Source organism: Glandiceps talaboti, chromosome 7 (assembly GCF_964340395.1).
Source record: "Glandiceps talaboti chromosome 7, keGlaTala1.1, whole genome shotgun sequence".
Classification (NCBI taxonomy): Eukaryota; Metazoa; Hemichordata; class Enteropneusta; family Spengelidae; genus Glandiceps; species Glandiceps talaboti.
In genome coordinates this window covers 20,835,312-20,863,240 of record NC_135555.1, presented here as the reverse complement: position 1 = coordinate 20,863,240, position 27,929 = coordinate 20,835,312, and the positions used below count along the sequence as shown (strand labels likewise).

The 27,929-nt window shown below is 35.1% G+C and overlaps 1 protein-coding gene across 1 annotated transcript; it reads left to right on the top strand.

Annotated features, from left to right (window-relative positions):
• LOC144437249 (uncharacterized) lies at window positions 1-27,929 on the top strand. The gene is made up of 11 exons (XM_078126146.1): window positions 1-244; window positions 841-966; window positions 4,193-4,318; window positions 10,601-10,726; window positions 12,589-12,708; window positions 13,820-13,930; window positions 14,388-14,492; window positions 17,066-17,222; window positions 18,295-18,471; window positions 26,575-26,724; window positions 27,764-27,929. The coding sequence occupies exons 1-11, from the start codon at window positions 65-67 to the stop codon at window positions 27,910-27,912; spliced, it is 1,527 nt and encodes a 508-aa protein (XP_077982272.1). The 5' UTR covers window positions 1-64; the 3' UTR covers window positions 27,913-27,929.

Sequence of the window (27,929 nt, the reverse complement as noted above, 5' to 3'; positions counted from 1 at the left end):
CTTTTCTGACGTTGGTAACACTTGGGCTATCGATTGTCGAGTGGTCCAAACTAGACGAACGAAAATGCGTCACTTCTTCGTCATCGCGGTCTGTATTTTACTGGTTTACTCCATCGTAGAAGCCAACAAAGTCAAGGCTGTTGAGAAGAACAAACATGTAGCAGCCAAAGAACACGCCAAACCTGAGCTGAAGAGCGTCAAGAAAGACAAAACTCCTGGCAAGAATAATGAATCTGAACTGAAGGTGAGAACCAGTTGTACGTTCTTATACGGAAAGTTAAGCGTCAAACTTTGGAATCTATGACTTATGTTCATGAAATATAGAGTGGTGGGGTATAAAGAATGATTTTACGTTTTAATGGATCTATTTTGTACCCCTAATTGCAAATACGTCTTTTAAAAAAATGTCAAATTCAGACAGGAAAATTGCTCATATCTTAGAAGTCAACTTGTAATAATTTAATACATGTTGAGAATAATCTGCATGATTGCAGTTAATCTCGTGGTTAATTATTTTGTATATTAGCAAAACTGGGAGTCAATCTTGACATTTAAATCAGTTGTTGATTTAGTGTAATACTTAGTAATACTTAGTAATATGCCAACACCATCTGGAAGTTTTGTCTCTTCCTTTTGCAGTAGATGTCTTTAACTCTTTCCAGCCTTTTGTGTACAAGCCACTGTGGAAATCTATTATGAATTATGTAATTCCCAAAATAAATCATATAAGAATATTCGTTCAAAAAAAGATAGCCTTTTATTGTCGCTCATGGTTCTTCGAAAAAAGTTTAAAAGAGTATCGGATAAATCAAATGACTCTTGTCTTTGTTTATACTCCAGGACTCGCAAAAGAAGACTCCCCATGAAAACAAAAAGGCAACACATGAGAAAGCTGATGTTAAGAACGCCAGGAATAACGAAAAACCGGATAAGAAGGAAATTTTGAAACAGAAAGCTAGACAGCAGGTAAGCTTACTTTTTGCGAATACTTGCCTACCAGCTGACAATCAACATTCGGTTATTACTGTATCACATATCACTACTACGATATTCGAATGCCCTAGCTAAGTCAAAGCCCAACGTGATTTGAGTGATCATCAAGGAGGTCATAGAAAATAAAATTCCAAATAGTTCGCGAGAAAATGTATAATCTATTTTATTCCTGCTATATAAATAATACTATGTCACTCTTTCTCCTTACTATTTGATCAATCTGACTGACTTTGCAATTCGTATCATTAGACATCTCATAGAAAGTGGTTAGTTCCAAAAGAGCTTATCTCATTTTGTTGTGATTTTCACTTTAATATTGATAAGTTTGTGCATGAGTGATTCCTGATATCAGAAAATGCCAACCTTTGTTCTGAAATAAACTCTAAGGTAAAACTTCAATTGAAAATGACTCAGAGTCAAAAGAGCCTAGTTACAAAAATGTTGGTTTTTGTTATTTTCTAAACAAAATGAAACGTGAATTCTAAAACAGCCTTGATGACATTGTCTCGATATTTTGCCGTTTCTCATCACAAAATATCCTCGATAATGAGAGATAATGTGCAAATTGTGATTTCAATTTGACTTAGTGTCGTTTTACGTCCTTCTGGCACTACTCCCTTCAGGTGTGAAACCAAGTAGCCAATTTTTTACATTGCATCAATTAACAGTTTCATAGCAAGTTGAAACGCACATGCTGAGAAGATTAATTCCGCAATAAATTGAGGTTTCATAAATATTTTTTAAAGTGGAATCTATATTTTAAAATAAAGTGTTTAAACTTTTTCTATTACTTGAATCAAGAAACACAACTCCACTCTCGCCTAAAATCAAGAAAAAATGTAACGAGGAGCGACCATATAAATGTGTACAAATTGGTTGTTTGTTGTACAAAGTACTCGCTGAGTCCTGATTAGTCAAAACAAATGTGTTAGCAGGTATCCTGACCTTATGGCCAATAGTTGAAGAAACATGAATCCGTCATCGGTTGAAATCATTAAAAAAGAATGAGGGGTCACCAGACAAACCTTTTGAAGGTTGGAACTTGTCGTCTGTTGTGTGCGCTTTTAATACTGTACCTAAAAATATAAAATCTCTGGCGAGTATGCGCTCGCTCGTGATCTGGCAAACAAAATTATTGGCAGGTACCGTCACGTTACTGCAGATGTGGATGGACTCGGCAAGTTGTGTAGAAAGAAAATACTGAAACAAGTTTTACATGTAAACAGTTATTATTGGTTGAATGAATCTACATATGGTACAGTTTTTCAGTCTCAAAGTTGAAATCTCCTGAAACTTCCCGCCATCGTTCCTATCCATCATACACTCCTGATGTTAACGCCTCAAAGTTCAAAACATGATTTTTAACGTGGCGAAAGGGGCGTCACATTGCGAATTGACAATCTTGTTGAGCAGTTGGAATGATGTAGTGATTTTACACGTGGTTCAAGTTATTTACAAACTCTATATCGGAGACTAAGTTTCCGACTTTACATAGATGCGAGTGTGCTACACTCATTGTCTCAAATTTTCGGATTGACCATGTTTTCGGACGGATACCTTTTGTTCATGATCGGTCTTTAATTTTTGTTTGTTGGTATCGAGACTATTGGTATTGGTTATTGCAAATTAGTTCCGTGTTAAATTTGTTAGAACACGGACGAGGATGTCGGTATTTTCTCGTAAAAAAAAAGAGTCTAAAAATGTAATATAATTCACAAAATATCATCTCTTTGTTATTACAATGTATGATAAGTCTATCTGGTATTTCTTCATGATGCTGTTCCGAAATAACACGGTAATTTTATGAAATATGGGTGGTTTTTATAACTTCTCAGTATGTAACCTATGTTTAACAAGGAGAAGAAACACGATCAGATATTGGCAACGCTTATTCTCACACGTCCAGATATACACCACCGCCCTGGACTGTGATAGTACTTGAAGTAGATATTGTGCATGATCATTTTGTTGTTGCCAAAACAATAAACTGTAGTGTAAAGGTGAATACAATATTGGGGCGCTTTGCACTGTACTGAAATAATGCAAGTGGTGTGAAATCACGACTTTTGAGACAAAAACAAATCGGTGTGGCATTTAAATTTCTTACTAGTGGATGTTAAGCCTGTCATAAAGGACCCAAGCAATGGGTGTTATTGTCGTCAGTGTTTTCAGCATGTGACATCTTCAATTAACACAACCCTGTCTGAAATCTCAAACAGCAAGTGTGTTCTGAATATATTTCACACGGGACATGTCCCACCATAAACCTTTTATAATATATGCTTAAAAACACGTCCTACACGCCTTTGTGGGAGCGCATATTTCCAGCTAGAGCTAATCCAAGGTCTGTTGTGTGAAACTATTCAATGTTAGCTAGCTATAGGTTAGCAACTTCAGGTATAGAAAAAGAAATCTGCAAATCGAAATATTTGGTTCAAATTATCAGAAATGTTTTGAGTCGATACATTCTGTTTATCATTAGGTTTATTTTGATATCAACCTGTAAAAGTAGTTGAGTCCCAAGCTTTATCGAGTTCAATATTGGCAATATAATTCTATGATCAACTTGATGCTCGTCAGAATAGCGAACACTTTTACTATTGCAGCTATCGTAAAGCATTTGGAGGCAAGATATAGAAACCTAAATCCTTTTACTTGGTTGTGGGTGGGGGTGAGGGTGAAATGTTTTAGTTCTCATCCTTCAAGAATTTTAATAGATTGATGTTGTACCTTTAAATACACATATTTCTATTAAAAATGTCAAATTAAGACAGGAAAGTTGCAAATATTTGAATGAAAACTTTTTAAAAATTACATACAGCTTTAGAAGAATGATACATAATTGCAGTCAATGTCGTGGTGAAAAGTTTTGTATGATTACGTTCACAGTAAAAATAGTAGTCAAATTTTACATCATATCAATTGTTGATATATGGGTTTTGCAGTAATTTTAAAACTCTTTCGGGCAAGTGTTTCCAAAAAATATGAAGAAATACTGGGAAATAAATCACCGTTTCTATGCAAACCTGTGTAGAAATTTATTCCGAATTATATAATTCTAAAAAATAAATAATATAAGAATAGAGGAACGAAAAGGTGCAAAAACATATAGCCTTTTAGTTTCGCTAATGGTTCTTCGAAAAAAAGTTTAAGAGAGACCGGATAAATCGAATGACTCTTGCCTTTGTTTATACTACAGGACTCGCAAAAGAAGACTCCCCATGACAACAAAAAGGCAGCACATGAGAAAGCTGAGGTTAAGAACGCCAAGAAAAACGAAAAACCGGATAAGAAGGAAATTTTGAAGCAGAAAGCTAGACAGCAGGTAAGCTTACTTTTTGTGAATACTTGCCTACCAGCTGACAATCAACATTCGGTTATTACTGTATCACATATCACTACTACGATATTCGAATGCCCTAGCTAAGTCAAAGCCCAACGTGATTTGAGTGATCATTAAGGAGGTCATAGAAAATAAAATTCCAAATATTTCGCGAGAAAATGTACAATCTATTTTATTCCTGCTGTATAAATAATACTATGTCACTCCTTTTTCTTACTATTTGGTCAATCCGACTGATTTTGCAATTATTAGACATCTCACATAAAGTGGTTAGTTCCAAAAGAGCTTAACTCAGTTTGTTGTGATTTTTCACTTTAATATTGATAAGGTTGGTCTTGAGTGATTCCATACACCAGAAAATGCCAACCTTTGTTCTGCAATAAACTCTAAGGTAAAAACTTGAAAATGACTCAGAGTCAAAAGAGCCCAGTGACAAAAATGTTGGTTTTTGTTATTTTCCAAAAACAAAATGAAACGTGCATTCTCAAACAGCCCTGATGACATTGTCTCGATATTTGCCGTTTATCATCACAAAATATCCTCGATAATGAGAGATAATGTGCAAATTGTGATTTCAATTTGACTTAGTGTCATAAGTGCCTAGTATCGACAATGGTTTTGGTTTATTTTGTCAAAATGACATTTTTGGAGTTTTAGGTCCTTATGGCACTACTCCCTGCAGGGTTGAAACGTTAGCCAATTTTTTACGTTGCATCATTAACAGTATTAGTTTAATATCAAGTTGAAACGCACACGCTGAGAAGATCAGTTGCGCGATAAATTGAGGTTTCATAAATATTTTTTTAAAGTGGAATCTATATTCAAAATGAAGTGTTTAAACTTTTTCTATTACTTGAATGAAGAAACATGACTCCACTCTCGCCTCAAATCAAGAAAAAATGTAACGAGGAGCTTACCATATAAAATGTTTACGGTGCGTGACTAACGACGTCCAAGTGAAATCCTAATCTATCCAGAGATGATATGATTCGATTTTTGACGTAATTTCAAACCATGAATACGTTTTAAGCAATCGACATTTAGAAATACATGTAATTTCGAAGTTGGTTTTTGGATGTTGATATCGATTTATGAACATTCGTTTTTTGAGACTCATCGAAAATCAAAGCATGAACCGTGTTTCACTTTCTTCAGCTTTTTAGGGGCACTTTTTATCGTTACATTATTGCAACATTTGTGCCACTAAGCTCGAATCAAAGAGACATCGTAGGGAAGCGAACCGTACGTCTTCGTTAATATCCCGTCGATCATCGGGCATGACATGGCACAACAAATCGATAGCCCCACTTTGAGTACGAGGTTGTCACACCTAGGGTATAATAAACTATGTAAGAATACTGGTTTAATGATATTTTTCATAAGTTTTAAAAATGTTCTATGCTTGTGAAATAGCGTCCCCCTGCCACACGACCTGTCTGATTTAAACCGTTATGTATATTCTTCAACCAGCAGTGGATGTGGTGTCGACAATTTTACCAGCCGACACACTAGTGTCATTTTCAATTCGAAAACCTCCCCGTAGATGAGAATTCGCATCGCCATCTCAGCCTTATCAAGTCTAACACTACACACAGGTGTGTGCGAGTTACGATAAAAACTGAATACTAATTAGATGGCGAATGATCTTAGTTTCAACCAATGGGTGAACGTATTGTAATAGACTTTACACTCAAGGTAGGCGTAACTAGTTTGACTGACATGTACAAATATAGATATCAGCCTATCAGGAATCATTAAATCAAAATCACTCCTCAAATTTTAGCGAACAATAATCTGTATCTAGGTAGATCTGTCAGTGTTTTTAAAAATGGAAAAACTGAGACGCATGCATGGGGAAAGAATGTACGACGCTAAGCTTATTAGATCTCATTAATGTGATCTTTCGCTACACTGTGTCAAGTCTATTGCCATGCTGTGTTCGAAGCTCGCTCGTAGTACTAACAGGTCGATCGCACGAAAGTCCAGGGACAGGGCAACCTTGTGTTCATAGTGGTCTGAGATTTACCACAAACGTATAGTAATGACTATGTTAAGTCGATTCACCCAAAATGTGCTGGAAAGGGGTGGGTTTGTTGTGCTCATTAAGTATGAGAAAAGGCATTCTTTTCTAGGTTGGAATATTTTTTGAAAGACCTGCCCAAGTTCAGGGGTATATTTTACTTAAATTTTGCTCACAAAATTCGTTGCATTCTCAAAATTTGCTTACAATTGTTATTATTTCATTTTTCAAATAATCAATTGTTTTGATCAGGCCTTAGCTATTTCATCATACGAAGTGCCGTCTCAAGCATTACATAGATCAAGGGTCTCGAGCTCCGTAAGTTTTTGGGTGTGTGGAATGTCTAGAGTTTGGGTTTACCGTTTGGATTTGGAAGTCTCAGCAGAGTCACCTGATTTTATTTTACACAGTCTAGTTACGCAGCCGGCCCCTCCCCACCCCGTCTAGGTCACAACACAATTTTTTAAAACTAATAACACCATCGGTATGACATCACAATAAATACATTTGATTGAAAAAATAACGCCGACGATAACTCACTACCTAAAAACAATTCTTGTATAATGTACAAACAACCGTCACTGTATGGGTGGATGAATGGCTGGTGTCAGTTAGTCATGCAATATGCGCCAGAAACGAGGTCCCGCCCCAAACATTGATTACAAATTTACACTTTATTTGTACATTTAGGACGTCCAATAGGATAATGTTCATATTCCATGGTATCTGTTACTTTTCTTTGCTTTCCTTTGATCTTTGCTTTGATATCATTTTAGTAAACAAACTGCAAACTTCAAAGAAACTGCAGATAGTACGAGTAAAAGGTGCCCCTACCTTTCCATTAAAACGTTGAAACGTGAAACGTTGTTTGTGGTGTGATTTTGATTGCGTTTCAAAAAACGAAAGTTCGAATTTCGATATCAACACCAGAAACACTAAGTTCCAAATTCACATGTAATATCAAATGTTGATTTCTTAAAAACGTATTCATGGTTTGAAATTACGTCAAAAACGAATCAAATCATCTCTGGATAGATTAGGATTTCACTTGGACGTCGTTAGTCACGCACCGTTTACAGATTGGTTGTTTGTTGTGTGCACTTTTACTGTGCACACAAAGTACTCGCTGAGTCCAGATTAGTCAAAACAAATGTATTGGCAGGTATCCTGACCTTATATGGCCCACTGTTGAAGAAACATGAATCCGTCCTCGGTTGAAATCATGAAAAACAGAATGAGGGGTCACCTGACAAACCTTGGTTTGGAACTTGTCGTCTGTTGTGTGCGCTTTTAATACTGTACCTACAAATATAAAATCTCTGTCGGTTATGCGCTCGCTCATTATCTGGCAAACAAAATTATTGGCAGGTACCATCACGTTATTGCCGATGTGGATGAAACTCGGCAAGTTGTGTAGAAAACATTACTGAAACAAGTTAAACATGTAAACAGCTTTTATTGGTTAAATGAATCCACATATTGTACAGTCTTTCAGTCTCAAAGTTGAAATCTCCTGTAACTTCCCGCCATCGTTCATATCCATCATACACTCCCGATGTTAACGCCTCATAGTGCAAAACACGATCTCTAAGGTGGCGAGAGGGGCATCACATTGCGAATTGACATTCTTGTTGAGCAGTTTGAATGATGTAGTGATTGTACACGTGGTTCAAGTCATTTACAAACTCTATATAGGAGACTATGTTTCCGAATTTACGTAGATGCGAGTGTGCTACACTCATTGTCACAAATTTTCGGACTGACCATGTTTTCGGACGGATACCTCTTGCCCACGATCGGTCTTGTTTTCTCCGGAATTGCCTTGTTTTCACGCGTACGGTCAAGAAAAAAGACAGCAGTTGATACTAAATCTTTGCTCTAACATTAATTTCTGTTTGTTGGTATCGAGACCATTGATATTGGTTATTTCAAATGAGTCTAACAAACACGGACGACGATGTCGGTACTTTCTCGTCAGAAAAGAATTTATAATAAGTCTATCTGGTATTTTTTCATGATGCTTTTCCGAAATAACATGGTAGTTTTATGAAATATGGGTGTTTTTTTTATAACTTCTCAGTATGTAACCCATCTTTAAGGAGAATAATTGCGATCAGATATTGGCAATGCTTATTCTCACACGTCCAGATGTACACCACCCTGGACTGTGATATTACCTGAAGTAGGTAGTGTGCATAATCATTTTTTTGCCAAAACAATAAACTGTAGTGTAATGGTGAATACAATATTGGGGTACTGTATTCAAAATAATGCAAGTGGTGTGAAATCACGACTATTGAGACAAAAAGCAATCGGTGTGGCATTTCTTACTAGTGGATTTTAAGCCTGTCATAAAGGACCCGAGCAATGTGTGTTATTGTCTTGTCAGTGTTTTCAGCATGTAACATCTTCAATTAACACAACACTGTCTGGAAACTCAAACAGCAAGTGTGTTCTGAATATAGTTCACACGGGAGAAGTCCCATCATAAACCTTTTATAATATATGCTTAAAACCACGTCCTACGGGCGTTGTCGGAGTTCTCGGAGTACATATTTCCAGAGCTAATCAAAGGCCACTTGCATGAAATTGCATTGTTCAACGTTACTGCAAATCGAAATATTATGTTTGGTTCAAATTATCAGGAGAATTTTTAGTCGATACATTCTGTTTATCGTTAGGTTTATTTTGATGTCAACTTGTAACAGTAGTTGAGTTCCAAGCTTTATCGAGTTTAATATTTGCAATATAATTCGATGATCAACCTGATTCTCGCCAGAATAGCGAACATTTTTACTATTGCAGCTATCGTATTAAAAGCAGTTAGGGGCAATATAAAAAAAACTAAATTCTTTTACTTTGGATGTGGGTGGGGTGAGGGGTAGTACTCATCCTTCAAGATTTTTAATGGATTTATTTGGTACCCCTAAATACTTACATTTTTTTAAATGTCGAAATAAGACATGAAAGTTGCAAGTATTTGAAAGAAAACTTTTAACAAGTAAAGCCATGTTTAGAATAATATTGCATAAATGCAGTTAATCTCGTGGTTAATTATTTTGTATGGCTACATTATTAACAGCAGAAATGGTAGCCAATCTTTACATCACACCAATTGTTGATATGTGGGTAATACATATTTCAACACCTTCTAGAAGTCTTGCCTTTCGCTTTTACAGTAATGTTTTTAAAAAGTAGCTCTTTCGGGCAAATCTTTCCCAAAAGATGAAGAAATACTTGGAAATAAATCACCGTTGCTATGCCAACCTGTCTAGAACTTTATTCCGAATGATGTTTTTGTACTTCATGATCTTCATAATCAACTGATATACCCCTGTCCGAAAACTGAGACAGTGAGTGTGTTCTGAATGTAGTTCACAAGGGAGAAGTCCTACCATAAACCTTTTATAATATATGTTCTCGGAGCATATATTTCCAGAGCTAATGCAAGGTCTGTAGCGTGATACTACTCAAAGTTAGCTAGGCTAGCAACTTCTGGTATAGAAAAAGAAATATGCAAATCGAAATATTACATTTGGTTCAAATTATCAGGAGTTTGTTGAGTCGATAAATTCTGGTTATCGTTAGGTTTATTTTGATATCAACTTGTAACAGTAGTTGAGGCCCAATCTTTATCGAGTTCAATATTGGCAATATAATTCGATGATCAACTTGATTCTCGCCAGAATAGCGAACATTTTTACTATTGGATGTGGATGGGTGGGGGTGAGGGTGAACATTTTTAGTTCTCATCCTTCAAGAATGATTGGATATATTTTATACCCCTAAATACAAATATTTGTTTTAAAAATGTCAAACTGGGACAGGAAAGTTGCAACTATTCGAAAGAAAACTTTTTAAAAATTAATTTAAAGGCTTTAGAATAATGTTATATAATTGCAGTCAATCTCGTTGTGAAATATATTGTAAGGCTACATCAATTGGTGATGTGTGGGTAATAAATATCTCAACACATTCGAGAAGTCTTGTCTTTCGCTTTTGCAGTAGTTTTTTAATCAAGCAAACTTTACCAAAAGATGACGAAATACTAGGAAATAAATCACCGTTGCTATGCAAACCTCTGTAGAAATTTATTCCGAATTATGTAATTCCAAAACAATCGTACAGACGAACGAAAAGTTGCAAAAGACTGATAGCCTTTTATTTTTGCTCATGGTTCTTCGAGAAATGTTTACAAGTGTACCGAATAAATCGAATGACTCTTGCCTTTGCTTATATTACAGGTCTCACAAAAGAAGACTCCCCATGACAATAAAAAGGCAACACATGAGAAAGCTGAGGTTAAACACGCCAAGAAAAACGAAAAACCAAATAAGGAGGAAATTCTGAAACTGAAAGCTAGACAGCAGGTAAGCTTATTTTTTGTGAATACTTGCATTGACGATCAACATTCGGTTATCGCAATATCATACATCACTACGATATTCGAATGCCCTAGCGAAGTCCAAGTCCAAGGGGTTTTTTTTGAGTGAAAATGAATAAGGGAGGGCATAGATATTTCGCGAGAAAAAATGTACAACTATTTTATTCTTGCATTATAAATAATAAAAGTATGTCACTGATTTTTCTTACTATACTATTTGATGAATCTGAATGATTTTGCAAGTCGTATCATTAGAAATCTCACATAAAGCGGTTAGTGCCAAAAGGGCTTAACTCCATTTTTTGTGATTTTTCACTTTTAACATTGATAAGTTTGTACATGGGTGATATCGGATATCCGGAAAGGCCAACCTTTATTCTGAAAGACAACAACTAGGTAAAAACTGCAATTAAAGTTGATCAAAGGGGAAAGGGCCTAGACAAAATGTTACTTTTTGTTATTTGTAAAAATTGACACATCATTTCTCAAACAGCCTTGATTACATTTTCCCGATAGTTTGCCGTTTCTCACCCAAACATGTCCTGCACGGTTATGACAAAGTTTACTTGGGGTCATAAGTGCGTAGTGCCGGAAATATGTTTTTGGTATATTTTCTTAAAATGACATTTTTGCAAAAATATTTCTAAAATGAGTTTTTATTGGTCCATCAGTCTCATCGAACTTTATTGAAAACACAAGCTACACTGAATTATAATAAAATAAGAATTAAGTGATGAGTTTAAAAATACATGATAATAAAGTTGTTTGATTCTAATTCTTTTGTGCGTGTGTCCTATAAAAGATGCTCATTTCATGTACAGGACATATGTTACATACCCACTTCATAACCTGGGCAACACGATTGCCTATCTCATGAACTGGATAGTTACCTATAGCTACCATTTCAAGAATTGGGCATTTTCACGGATTGGGTGTAACATATATATATATATATATATATGTGTGTGTGTGTGTGTGTGTGTGTGTGTGTGTGTGTGTGTTAGCAGATTGATACTCACCGAGTTATATATATATATATATATATATATATATATATATATATATATATATATATATATATATATATATATATATATATAACTACAAAATTTGAAGCTTGCATTCTTAAGATATACTTGTATAGCCCAATTACCGAAAGTCATTAATTATGTAACTGACACACTTTTAATTGTCGTTGACTGAAACAAAAATCATGTGATTTTTCAAATGAGCGTCAAGTTCGTTAGCTAACTTATTACTTAATGCGCCCACCCCACCCCCTTTCTCCCCTCCCCATCTGATTAGTACTGCATATGGTTTCGGTACATATTTGAATATTTCGTGATGAAGGTATAAATAAGAATTGAGGGTAAAAAAGTATACTATATATCTATATATATCTATATATATATCCACCTTTAGTAATGGTCGAATTGGTAGCAGAATTCAACCATTTTAGAATCAAATATGGCCGCCGATGGAACAAACTTTAATAATACAAAGAATGAAGAGATATTGGGAACTGTGATTTTCAGTGAAATTGTTTCCCTAGTTACCCTATATATAGCATTAAGAACTATACAGTTGATCGTCTGATGATCGCAACAGCTTGAAACACTGTCTATCGGCTCCTGTGTATTTTGCTTGATATTGTGTTATTTACAACGCTATACCACAGAGAAGTAAGAAAGTCTGTGGCTCTACATACATATGTACTGAGCATTGTTTACTCCTGCATAGTAATTTTACACACACAGTACACACATTACACACACAAACACACACACACACACACACACACACACACAAATCGAGTGACACTTGTCTGTACTTGTAATTATATTATAGGAGTTGCGAAAGAAGTCTCCGCATGACATCCAAAATAAGAAAGCCGGAGTTAAAAATGACAAGAAAAACGATGAACAGCATAAGGTGGTGGACCTTGTGAAACGAAATGTCAGAGAACAGGTAGGTTTAGCAATTTGATTTGTTTGTCTTAAATTTGCCTACTTGTAAGCCAGCCGCACACCTTCGACTATTTATATATATCAAACATCACTATAATATTGTAATTCACCTGGAACTCGTCGAAACCAATAAACTGATTCTGCATTTCAATATCTTCGTCCATATCTAGAAAATAGTATATGGAGTCATGATGACCAAAATGATTACAGTGCAGTTTACCATTCACAAACCGAGTTGTTATTTTTAATCTGTAAAGTCCATGATTTGAACAACTGTTACACTCCAGTCAACTCATGTGTATGATGAGTATATGATAGGATAGAGATTGAAATGTGAAGGATTAGATCGGATGCCTTTACAGACGATGTGGTGGATTGCGCCCCTATCCTCAAATACAGAGATCTTTGTGTTGCTATATGTACTTGCCAGGGATGAACAGTTAAAAGCTAGAGTTGCATTCCAGATTATCACATCAGTGTTAGCCTATCAGTCTAGCCACAGTGATTATATATGGTCATTATGTTGTACCAACATTTTCTATAGCTTTGCCAGACGATTGTTTTTCAACCCTGAATATTAATTATAATTTGAACAAGGCCTTCAAATGTTGAGCGTAATGTCGGGAAGATTCGCTATCAAGTCAGAAAGACTAGCTTCAGTATGATTATTTTTACATATCACACAACGTTTTTTCTTACGAAATACGCAAACAAAATACATGCGCTGACAGCGCACACAGATGAAATGTTACAGTTAATCTCACTGTGAATACAAATAAACAGTTTTCTGTTTGAGTCTTTCTCGGTACATACGATACGACAGTGAGGTTGATTTGCGTTCAGAGAGATAGCATGTGTCTGTAATAATTTGTAAAGAAACAACACTTTTACGAGACATAAAAAAGTATCGTGCCAGTTAATTGAAACTATATGGTCACTCTGGTTTGGTTGTACATGTGTAAAATCATTATTACATCAGATTATGTTACACATTTCACAACTTATAATTAAGAGATGTTTTTTTTTACTCCACCTCCTTTGTGAAGGGCTGCTTTAGGGATGGGCATAGATATTAGAAAAATCATCGACCCCTTTTATCTCTTGTATTGCAGGACAATGAAAAGAAGACTCGGCATGCAAAGACGGTCCATGCAAAAGATGTTAAGAAAAATGAAAAACCACAGATGAAGGAAATTAGAGAGCAGAAAGCAAGAAAGGATCATGTAAGTTTACAATTTCAATTTGTTTCTTAAGATTAATACATTGCCCATGTTTTATCGGAATTTACAGCTCAAATTCGTGGGAGAAGAACTCTAAATTTAAATTTTCACATACAACTTATCAAATAGAAGACTGTGAAGTCAGCTATATATTAGATATATGAAATCAGCATGATTTCGTGGACTACAAATTCGAACCTCCAGCTCGAATTTGTATTAGTCCACGGAATCACACGCGGAGCATTATGACGTAAAACTAGTTAAAATCGATTTCATCTGTATACAGTAATTTGGTAAATATATATACAGTGCACGTGTCAATTTAATATCTTTTCAATTTTCGTTTAAAGTTTGTATCATTGATTCTTAATAACGAAAAAGTAAAAGACAAGGAATTATCGAAAAAGTTTGATAGGGAAACAGTTTTTAAAGACGTGTGTTTTTTTGTTTTTACATGAAGTCTGAAAAGACTACTCGACGATTTCTGGAAAAAACAGAGAAAGCGGTCCCTAAAGATCTCAAGAAAGACAAACTCTTCCACAGAGAGGACCCAACGAAGAAGAAGGTATTTTTAATCACGTTTTCGTAATATTATGTATGTATGTATGTATGTATGTATGTATGTATGTATGTATGTATGTATTTATTTATGCAGTACCGTAGCCTGCGGGGGAGGTAAGCCCCCCCCCCCCCCCGAGATTTTGGAGGAATGAAAGAAAAAACGCTACTTTTTGAATATATAGCGATGCTATTAAAATCGTTATTTACGTGACGATTCCTAGCATGCGCGATTTAAATGGATAGTTCACTAAAGTGACTGTACACTGACTCCTGGCTAATATGTATATTATATCGCTATTGTACGCTGGCCTAACTTTGAATAAAAATGTGTCCAGTTAAAAACTGTAACTTTTTGCAGCAAATTAAAAATTATTTGTGCGGGAAAGTACAAAAGAAGTGCGCACATGCACTGTGCATTTTCCGCGAGTAACAGTAGTCTTGAAAGTCTCCTCCATTTAAAGATAGCAAGTCGCAATTATAATGTCAGCGAGTGAAACTCAAAAAAAGACGGAAAAAGTCGTTCAACGTGAGGTCGCCTGCTATGCTGCATGCAGTGACTCCGAAGATGCGCTCGATCTCATTTACATCGTGTTCCTTATATTAAAACATTTCATAAAACGGCAGATCTCTTTTTGGAATATTTGGTGGCCCTGAAAAAGTATTACACTAGGTACGCAGTTTAAGATCCACTATTTGAAGATATTTCTTTCAATAATTGTGTTCGACGTTGTCTTTGGTTAAAATGTTGTTTGATGTTAATTATCTCATTGCACACTGACACTAGCGTTATTCCGCAATTCATTTTGAAGCGACAATTTGCTATGGAAAGAATGGCCCTGAATTTGTAAACAGAGCTGTACCTTCGACATCAAAATCCAAACTTCAATTTCCATTATAATGATAATGGCAAGGAGAATTCACTGAGTTCACCTTGGGTTCCGACATAAACGAGGCCATAACAGTTTTGGAAGTTGGGTAAAGAAAATGATTATTTTGTTGTGTTACTTATTTGAGAAAGCACAATCCATTTTTTACTTTGAATGTGACATCTTTTCGGCAACTACTTTGAAAGATACGACATTAGGCCAGAAAAAATGAAAAAGCTGTTCAACCTACTCATATATTCTTTTCTGGTGATGGCCAATTTTCAAAATTAAGGAAATTTCTTTATATTTTCTGAATAGTACATGTAACAATATACATTTGAGTCTATTCCAAATTATATAATATCTTATACAGTGGTTTACTTGGCTCTGATGTTGCATACAAGCATTAAATGAGATTAAATATCCAATGTGCACTAAAAAGAATTGAACAAAAGTTTACGACCATTGGGCCATCAAAAAGTCTGAAAGTCTTGAAATGTTTTGCTCTTTATTCGGGATTTTTTGGAACCAAATTAAACTTCAGGAGAAGACATTTACCATGTGCACATCCGCATATCTTACAGCTTTGCCACAACAAAATACACTTCCAGATAATATGTAATGCATAGCATAATTGTTTCAATTCTGGTATTTTATTATGTCTGTGGTTTGATATTTTATTCCTCTAAATGGCCTCCTACACTGTCTTATTTTCAATTGTTTTCACCTTTGGAGTTGTCTCCTTCCAATGCATCATTGTACCATATGATTTTATATCTCCACTGTAGTGTAGGTGACAGCAGGGGTGGCTAAAATTATGCTCGAGTTTCAATTGGCGGGGCTTAACATTTTTTGAGAAGAGAGGATGAGAGGAACTACACCATTTGTTTAACCGTAAATTGTGTACATTTCCTAACTGTAGCTATGCAGACAAATGGCATGAGATAGTATCAAGATGACTGAATAAGTTCTATCTAAACTCGACCTGAAATATTTTGCTATCATTATATATGGTTTATTTTATCCTTGTCAAGCATTGTGAAAAAATGAAATCGACCTACTTACCCAATGTGATGGGTTATGTTACCCGTTGACCAGCATTTTTTTTCTGACCTTACATATGATATTTAATTGCGTATGCTAAAATAGATATTATGTAAATTGCATGCAAATTAATGTAAATTAGCATTTCTCTAAATTTTAAATGCATGATTGCACCAAGACAAAGTTCTGCCCCCCCCCCCCCCTTGGCAATTTGGTCAGGCTACGGCCCTGGTATGTATGTATGCATGTATGCATGTATGTATGTATGTATGTATGTATGTATGTATGAATGAATGCATGCATGCATGTATGCATGTATGTATGTATGTATGTATGTATGTATGTATGTATGTATGTATGTATGAATGAGTGCCTGAATTGTGTTTGCTTGTGTTAGTGTTTGGGAGAGCAAGGATCTAGCCAAACAACATTATATAATTATTAGGAAAAGCATATATGTTGGAGAGCGTAATTGAAGTGACTACATAACTAAAAAGAGAAGTTGATAGAATCCAGTGTCAATTTCTATTCTACTAAGAGACTGTATAGGTTTTTTCAATATTCTTATATCATTATATTGCAGACCAGTAGTGTTTTTCTGTTAGATGTTAATATTTGTGTTATTACCAATAACCAAGTCTCATTAATCTCTTTCATAATTTACCAGAAACGTAGTTTCCTAACTCCTCACAACAAAAGACAAGGGAAACGACAGGATTACTACCAATCCTACACTGATGTAGATGAGGTGATGATGATGTTTGGATTCAGTCAAGACACAATAAGCCAAATACATTACGAAATTGATAGATTAGGAATGCAACGTGAGTGTACACTGTAACTTTCTTACAAGGTATCACTTTGTTTTTATCACAACCACATCGTGTTGTTTATATTTTAAGTCTGTTGATGTACGTGAAAGATTACGTAACCCCCGAGTATTCTTTTTAAATTGCGCAATTTGTTTGCTAAAATGAAAGGAGAACACCGCTCCAGGGTATAAAGGTATTTCCATATGTTTGGTTCTGGAGTGTCATTTCATGATTTCACGTCATTTTCTTTTCACATGGTTGCCAAGAAAACACAAACTGAAACTCTTGTTCACTCTAGCAGTTCTTTCAGTGTTACACCATTACATAATGGGTCTTACATAAATACTCATTAGATGCAAACTGAATATCCATGACTCCAAAGATGTTAATTTCTTCTGATAAATCAAATAGTAAATATGTTCTGATCGATGCCAACTCCGTGCTGATGGGTGAAAGTGAATGAAACCAACCCATATCATTTCGTTTAATATCTCAGGTTTTACCTAATGGCTACACAAGTCATCCTTTCCCGCTCATATCACAGTTAATGTTTCGAGGAAATTCATCCTTCAAGAGGCAAGATCTGTCGTTAATATAGGAGTAAAACTAAATTATTTTACTTGGGACTCAGCCCCCCCCCCCCCCCCCCGACAGCATCCTCAATTTCAAATCGGTATGTAGCAGTATGTATAATAGTGCTATGAATACAAAACCAGTATGCATCGAGGAAAAAATATAGTTCCGTACTTTACTTTATTTTAGTGCCATGCATTTAATACAGTGAAAATTCTTCCATTTCTCAATTTGAATTTCATTAAAAATATTTGTATTTTTAGGGATACAAACAGAGCCATTGTTTTGTAAGATGAGAACTAAAATGGCTCGTCCCCCCATCCCAAAGTAAAAGAGCTTTAGATTTTTTATCTACATTGAACTATTGATCTTGCCCCTAATTAAAGGAATTGGCAAAATAAATTACACTGACACTAACGATGGGACACGGGACATCACCAGATAGTTGTCAAAATTGTCAAAAAACTGCTTGCGTCTAACTCTTGAGTTCTAAATATTTTGTATTTAACAGTATGTGTGTACTATAATTACGAAATCTATATGGAGGACATCGGCTTTGACTGCAATGGAACTTGTATCGAAGGATCTAAGGTTTGTGACGGTACTACTCACTGTCATGAGGACATTTTCGATGAGGAAGATGAAGCCGTCTGCAATGCAGTTGCTACAATTGAGGAAATAGTTTATGGTAAGTTTAATTCCTGGGATATATCAAACAATAAATATCGTTACGGTGGTATCTGTTGACAAACTATAACATAATCTACGAGTAATATGTATGATTTAAATATAAATCTCATACAAATATAGCCTATTTTGATCATTTGTAATAATTTATGTAGCATTAAATTACATAGGAGAGCTAAAACCTGCACTAGTTGAAACCAAAGTATGTTTCATCAAAAACAGAAACAACATATTCATAAAAGATTGTGTTTCGCAAGAATTAAATTTCAACACGCTACTCCCCAAGATAATTATTGGATAATCTTTATGACGTTGTGAAATAAATTTACAAGCTGGTATTATTCTTCAAAATTCAGTTGTGATGTTATTTTGAAGTTATTTGAGACATGCAGTTCCCCTTTCATAAATACCCTGAAGAGAACTTCCTTGCTAGTTTATGCATGATCGAATGTTTGTCCAATGTGATAATCTCCCAGCAGATGAGAGATAAAGCAAACTGTTAATGTAAGTGATCTCTCGCCAATTATAAGATTAGGAATGTTTTAATTTACATAAGATGAGAAGAATAGACAAGGCGTCTTTATTTGGTCAAAGAAAAGAGAGAATTACATACAGCCTCAGACTGCTAGTGGTCTGAGATATAGCTGAGAGCAAAGTAACCAGGGAAAAAAAGAGATAGTATTAAAACTCAATGAGTGAATTGATCAATATCACACACAAAATAAGTTATATTGCACCACAATAATTGATCATTCAATCGATCAATCATTCAACCAAATAATAAATCAATCAATCAATAAATCAACCGATCGATCGATCGATCAATCAATCAATCAGTTACATGCTCGCTGCCCCCTGTGATTTTATTAAGCAAATGTATGCTCAAATATGTCACACTGGTGTCCAGCATATTTTGATTCGTTTTGATAGATCATTCACACCGCCATTATGTTACATTTAAAGAGGCATAAATCTGCATAAAATATCATTACATGTTTATGTGTGTTTATTCACGCATGAAATTAACACTAAACGATATGAAATGAGTGTGTTCTTAAATATGTCATATTGGTGTCCAACATATTTTGATGCATATTAATAGATCATTCAAATCGCCATTATGTTACATTTAAAGAGGCATAAATCTGCATATATTCGTTATCATATATGCTGGTTATATAATTAATGTTATAGACATCTGTTATAAGAGGCATATATCGTCGTCGACGTCATTACTGTATATTTATACGCGGTGCGCGTGCGCATAACTACTAGTAATTGACACATATGATACATGTCTGTCAACTTGAACTGCACATATAAAGTTTTATAGCCAGTCAAGCCTTTGATCATAAACATATATGTATGCATATTCTAGTATTGGCAATTCGATTCCCTTGGGAAATTAAAGTCTGAAACAATTCTCCACACCCGTTGTATCTTGTGGAGTGTACAAGGTTGAGTGTGATCGAGAAATTGAGGGTACAACAAATATAACAGGTTCAAAGGATGATATAGTCAGCTTTGGTTAGACACACATATGATGTTAACAGCTGCAGATATAAAGATGGTGTACTTTTGCAAGAAATCATGAGATAGATATCATGTAAATTGAATGTTTAATATCCCCATTGCCGCAATTGTAATTCAATTGGAACAGCCCCTTCAGCGCCCGTGCAATGATTATATTATCGCGATTAAGTACACTCTTCCAGAATGGTTACATGTAACAGTTGCGCAAATTGCTAAGCTTATATTTTCCCCATCAATAAGCAAAAGAATGTTTTCTCTTGTATTTTAATGATCTATGTGGTATATGATGAAACCTCGATAGTGGGACATTTGGGCCCAGAACATCGAAGTTCACAAAACACACGTTCGTTCCGTAAAGCTTTAATTTCAACACTTTTCATTACGTAACAAAAATATTGTTGACCTTACGAATGACATGAATAAGACAACTCAGGGTGTGCGCTATCTTGATTCACGGTCTAATACTGCGATTGTCTGTTGACACTCATTTTGATATATAACGCCCTCATACGCTTACCATAAAAACTAACTCAAACTGGGCTCACAGCGATAGCAAACAAAAATTGCTTTGACACAAAACCTTTAAAAAAAAATATCGAGCAGAACATTATGTATGATGAAAACTATGCAATCATTGCAAACACATACGATTTCTTTTATTTTGAACTCAAAGCCACCTATCCGGATTAAGGCTGGCAGAGCATAACCATACACTGTAAATGTCACTAGATCTTGCTCTTTCTATAGATGTGTGCAATTTCGTTGTACAAGATGCTACGGTGCAGTGGCTTACACATATAATACTGCTTGCTACGTATACGGTCTTACCACTTAACGTAACATTTGATCTGAATTGATGTAGTGTATGTCTGATTACTGACACCTCAATATTCAGGTTATTTTATCATTTATGTTACATACTTCTGTTACCATATAATAAAATCATGAAGATTAATATTTTATTGACTAGCTGTCAACTGAATGAGCTTCCACTACATGTACAGATTTATTTAACATTGACTAGCTGTCATGTATATAAGTCGCAACAAAAGTGTACAAGTTTCTATAACACTGACTAGCTTTCATCTACATACGTCTCAACCTAACTGTACAGATTTCTAAACATTGACTAGCTGTCGTGTATATAAGTCTCAACAAAACAGTACACGTTTACTATAACATTGACTAGTTGTCTTTGAGATAAGTCTAAAAAAAACTGTACATGTTTCTAAACATTGACTAGCTTTCATCTACATATAAGTAACAACAAAACTGTACAGGTTTCTAAACATTGACTAGCTTTCATCTACATATAAGTAACAACAAAACTGTACAGGTTTCTAAACATTGACTTAGCTGTCATCTATATAAGTCTAAAAAACTGTACAAGTTTCTAAACATTGACTGCCTGTCACGTCTCAACAAAACTGTACAGGTTTCTATAACATTGATTAGCTTTCATCTACATATAAGTCTCAACAAAACTGTACAGGTTTACTATAACATTGACTAGCTGTCTTGGAGATAAGTCTCAACAAAACTGTACATGTTTCTAAACATTGACTAGCTTTCATCTACATATAAGTAACAACAAAACTGTACAGGTTTCTAAACATTGACTTAGCTGTCATCTATATAAGTCTCAACAACCATACAAGTTTGTAAACATTGACTGCCTGTCACGTCTCAACAAAACTGTTCAGGTTTCTATAACATTGACTAGCTGTCACCTACATTTTGGTCTCAACAAAACTGAGTAGTCAAGACAGAAGTACTTGTAGTCTGTTTAGTCCACATGACGAAGTAAACTGTTTATGTTTGTTAATGTTTGCATAATTTAGCCATAAATGTTATTTAGCAAATGTATGTCCAGCATATTTTGATTCGTTTTAATAGATCATTCACATCGTCATTATGTTACATTTAAAGAGGCATAAATCTGCATAAAATATCATTACATGTTTATGTGTACTATTGTTGATGTGGCTCTTGGTTTTAATGTGAAATGTGCAAATTAATGATCTATAATTAAGCTATATCTTGAGAATACACACTACAAATTCCATATAATCTGGTAAATACAGCAACCATAACAAAACACCATATGATTTGTCTTTAATTCCTATAACGATATTCATTCATTTGGGAATGAAAAACAGTGAATACTTTTTTCTGGAAGATAACTGTCATTATACATTAGTCTTCAATTGATGTGATCTCTGTACATGTTTGTAGTTCATACTCAGAATGTAATCAACAATAACAACATTCACAATGTCATACAGCATCAAAAACTTGATAGACACAGTTATGTCAAATGAAATTGATAAATACAAGAAAATGTTAATAGTAAAAAAAAATACAAATGTAAAACTTCCCCTCTCCCCTACAAATATTGCCAAAGGTGTACAACCTCTACATGAAATGGTTTCTTCCAGGTATTGGAATTACACTTGTAAACCTTGACTCAGATACTAAAACTGCAAATCTAAAATTACCCCTTCCCCTAAAAATAGTACCAAAGGTGTACTACCTGCACATGAAATGGTTTCTTCCAGGTAGTGGAATTACACTTGTAAATTGACTCAAACACTATATATACAAATTTAAATTTACCCCTCCCCTAAAAATAGTGTCAAAGGTGTACTACCTGCACATGAAATGGTTTCTTCAGGTAGTAGAGTTACAAATCTCAATTGACTCAAATACTAAAACTGTTAATCTGAAATTACCCCTCCCCATAAAAATAGCACCAAAGGTGTACATATCCACATGAAATCGTTTCTTTCAGGAAGTAGAATTACATTTGTAAATTGACTCAGGACTTGACTGAATTGAAGTGTACAAATTAGTTCTCAATAATTGATCGTAGATATGGCCTGGTTGCATGGCCAACATACACTCTTCATATCATGCATGATTGTGATTTTGGACAGTTCTTAAGGCGTGTATTTAAATTATCAACAGGGTTATCCAATGTAACTGCCCTTCACTGAGGTCTAAAGACATTAACTGTCCAATCTTCATTCACTTCCATTGAAAATGAGAGAAAGAAAAGCATGTGACGAGAACTTTTTAAATAAAATTAGTCAAACTTGCAAACCAAAATTCATAAGACAATGCCCATGACTAGCAATAAGTCAGCGCATCGCATCGCATCGCATCGTAATGAAATATGTCCGTGGATTTCATGACTGCATGCCACGGCGTTTATTTACTGAAATGTTATTAAATCATGACAAAGTTCCAATTGGTCTGGACGTGCTAAACGTTATGAAAAAAATGATTCCCAGCAGGCCTACACTATTTAAATATTTCGCCAAGTTTCAAAACACACAGTGCAGTGTACAATAATTGTATTTACAGATTCAAGCATCAAGTTGTCATGTGGTAGTCTCCACACATTTCATCCTATGCTTTGTCACGTTTGCAAAATTATGATTAGTAAAATTTGGTCCACATTGATCACTTCATAATATTGCATTCTAAACGGGAAACAAGACTACTGTATTGTTAGTCACGAGTATGGGTACTAAGGACACTCCGACACATCTTCATCAACCGTCAGACCACCAAGCAAGGTCTGACTCCACCCTTAAGACTTTGCGGAGTCGCCATAGTAGACATAGCGCATGCGTCAATCGGAGTTTTTTCCAAAAAATGTTGTTTTTAAAACTATGATTATGCTTATAATTTTGTAAGATTAAATATGATTTTGGTCAACCAATCCCAAATTAATAAAACAGTTACTTTTTTATCTGACATCGTTCCTTTCGCCTACAAATAGGTGCATCAGGAAAAAGAATAATTAGAAATTGTGTTTATATAAAAAATGTACTCTTTGTTCTTAAAATTTCCTAATAAATCTTAATATGACTGACGTTTCTGTAGACAATGATAAGCGGGACATTCATTCTTTCCTTTCCACCCACAAACTGTGAGCTTGGGCTTTATAGATCCCCAAAAAAGACGCATTGTATCTCAGACCACTTTAGAGATTGTATGAAGTCACTTTCTCTGTCTGATGAACTATTTCTGCAAAGTACCGACTGAGTACGCACTTGTGTATGATGGTACATTGTTCAGAATTGAACACTGTTGATTGTAGCGAACTCAGGCTACAATATGACAACCGCCTTTGAGGATGTGTGACATTGCAATTTGTTTTTTGTGTGTGATATCAGTTGAATCATACTACGTGTAATGAAGCAAGGATACTAGAAGAGTGTGTTTTATCACATACTGTATACATGTACCACATCTGTGTTGCATGTTCTACATTTTATGATGGGGTCAATCATAACTCAGTGGTTCAGTGTTATGATTTTGGTAACTAGGTAACATTTGTCCAGCAAGACAAATTTCCTACATTAATTGTAATGAAAAAATGCACGACGTACTTTGTAACATATTCAGATACTGCTTCCATAATATCCAGGTATAGAGCAGTTGCGAATGGGTATACAACCTTTTTCTGAAGTGTTCTAAGGTAGGAAGGTTCCTAGTGCTTTTCGTTCACCACTTTCTTCTCTTAGTTTCTGAATATTGTAATTAAACTGTTATCAAACCCAATTATTGACTTTTTACAAAATATGTAAAGACACATTTTGTAAATTAAATGTATCGTTCTCTTAAATACACTGCAAAATTAAACTGCTATACATCTGTAAGTATTTACGTATACATGAATTATTACTTCAACAAAAACATTTCATTACAGAAACTGTGTCCTCATAACGCAAGTGATTTAGTGCACTATCGAAAAAGAAACACGTAGCTATTACATAGGTGTACATGTACTTACGACAACGTGCACATCTCTGAGCAAAGACATTTGCATGTATATATGTAGCATGCCCTCTTGACTACTCATACATGACAAAGGAAGCACCTTGTTATTGTTTACAACGTGTAGGCATGGATGTACATCCATGGTGTATGTAGGCTACTACTACTATACATCTCAGGCCACTAAATAAACTCTGAGTGGTCTGAGTATACACACTAATAACAGCAACAGTATCATTAATTCATGAAGTGGGCTGTAAGACGTACTGACAACACTAAAACCATTTCGAATTCATAGGTTCTAATGTGCCCAGACTTAGATATTTAGGGGAACAAATGGTGTTCATTCCTCTTTCACTAGTCCGACCTGTGTTAGTATTAATATGCAAACTTAAATTTTGACACCTCCCAATGTAGACAAAGACTGACATGTTTTATTCATGACGATAAAGCTTCCATTCCCACCACCCAAGTTACCACTATGCATTGTGGGTCATGGAATCCAGCAGAATCCATCAGTGATACTGTGATTGATTCCCAGTTTTGAGTGGGAAAATGGCTTCCTACGGAATCCACATGCTGGATACCCTAGCGCTGGATTGTACTGGATATCGATAGAGTCCAGTAAACTAGATATTGCTGGATTTTGATGGATACGGAACACTCTGTGCAGTGAATCTTATCATAATGGTTCATTTCCATGATTAATGATTTTTCAATAATTAGACAATATCTTAAGTATACAAGGTCAAATTTCATATAGTTTCATATAATTAGTTTTCCAGTAAAGGTTACATCACAGTATGATATTTATAACTCAATGAATATAGCCCTTACGAAAGGCATTCAGTTTAAATCTGGGTTGCGCAACTGATTAGGTTTGAATACAAGCTTCAATTTCCGAATAATTTGGTGCACACATTGATGATAGCAAATCATGTTTATCATGTATGATAGCTGTAGAAAAGAATTTTACATCCCCTTACAGAAGGCATTCAGTTTAAATCTGGTTATAATTAATTTCAAAGCATTTTTAAAAAGGTTAATTAAAGGAGAAAATGTAAGAAAAAAAATTGCCACTGTGTTGTAACTAGTTGGAAATCTAATTACTTTTATTCTTCAACCACACCGACAGCTATTATGATTGTGATTGTTTGTTTACATGTGACTACCACGTGTGATGGTATCTGGGACTGTGACGAATATTGCAGTATGAAACTTCCATGTTAAATGTGCACGTGTACTTAAGTCGTTCAACATTTATATCACATACTGAAAAGGAAAGGAGTTAAGGTTGAAAGAGATAAAGATAGCATGATTGTATTTAAGTGTGGTGGTGGTGGTGGTGGTGTGTGTGTGTGTGTAAGTGTGTGTTATGCCATGAAATAACCAAACCTTTGCATGAACATACAGACTTCGGCAAACTGAACTAGTCGTCTGCTGATCACAAAATATGTGTTACGACTTCAAAATATTTCCTTTAAATCATGTCTCCATTCAGTCACAGGGAAGTAATCAATTTGAGGGTAATGTTTGTTCTACGAAGACATATTTTATCTAAAAACAAGGGTTCAAAAACTGCTCCAGTTGCATCAGTGTTGTTGCCATAATAACCATTGAAAGACCTTTAATAGAATTAGACTTCTACATACTCTTTTTTACGGCAGAACACGACATTTTTAAAATTGAAGAGTACTACATGTGGAAAGGAAAAAAAATTAATTTATTACTCTGTTGTCACTAATGAGAGATGTATTACTTTTATCTCTTTTTTATCATAAAGACAACTACGATTATGGTTATGGTGAGTGTAAGTGGCCATGTGTTATTGGCTACGACTTTTACACTGGTGAAGAAATGTGGGGAGAGGTTCCATGCTCCTACGAGTGTGATGGCGTAATGGACTGTTTCTATGGTGATGACGAATATTGCGGTATGAAAATAAACTTTACTTTAAATTGTTAAATATGCACTCCATGCAACATTAATCCCTTACCTTTCAAGGACGGTAAAACAAGTGAGGGGACGGGGGAGGGCGTACGTGTGTTTGTACATACAGATGTGCTTACACACACACATGGTATTATATTCATTTTGTAATAGACATCGTCATTTCCTTGTTGCTATGGGTGTGATCTTGTTGCTAGGCATATTTGCGTAGATATTTTGAATCTTTATTCATTTACCTACCCATCCCTGTTGTTATCTTTGTAATGTGAATCATAATTTCACTGTTGCTAAGGGCATGGCTATCGCTGCTAGGCCCAGATGCGTCAATATGGTTTGAACAATAACTGTAGAATAACACCTCCAGAGATATCCCCACCAAGTTTCAGCCCCATTCACCATGTAGTTTTCAAGATAAACGTCTTTGACCAAAATTGACATTTGCATATCGTCGATGGGATCATCATGTCGTGAATACACATCGACACATCCCAAGATGCATCAGATAAATTTCAGCCCAATCTCCTCAGCCAAAACTTAGATCAAGTTTTTCACAAGACATAGTTAAGTCTTAATTTGCATTTCACGGATGAGGTAAGCATGTCAGGAATATTTCTAAGCTAAACACCCATAAGAATGTTCCCATCAAATTTCAGACTGATCTACCAAGTAGCTTTTGAGTTTCAATTTTTTGGCCAAATTTTGATATTTGAAGTCACACACACACACATACACACACAGATAGACGGACAAACACCGTACATGCCTATAGCACTACTGAATTTCATCAGTTAATGTCTAGCTCTTATTTGACCTTTGTCAAGAGTTGCATCCCAAAAACTTTATAATAAATTGAACTAAATTTTGAACAACAATACTATTTCGTAGAATGTTCTTACCACGTCATTAAGATATCAAACAAGGTTGCGCTTTTTAAAGTTATTTTCAATTTGTTTTAAAAAATCGGTTTGTTCAATGTAATTTATTAACTTTAGGAATTTATGACGAAATTGTATTAATCATAGGTGGTTTGTATGAAACGTTTGGCTGTCCAATAATAGTTCAGGATGAATGGGGTACTGAGTTCTGGATGTGGACCACCATTGACAGTTATCAAGTATGCGATGGATACTCCTACTGTGCAGATGGTAGTGACGAGGAAGACTGTGGTTAGTTTTGTCTTTTACTTAG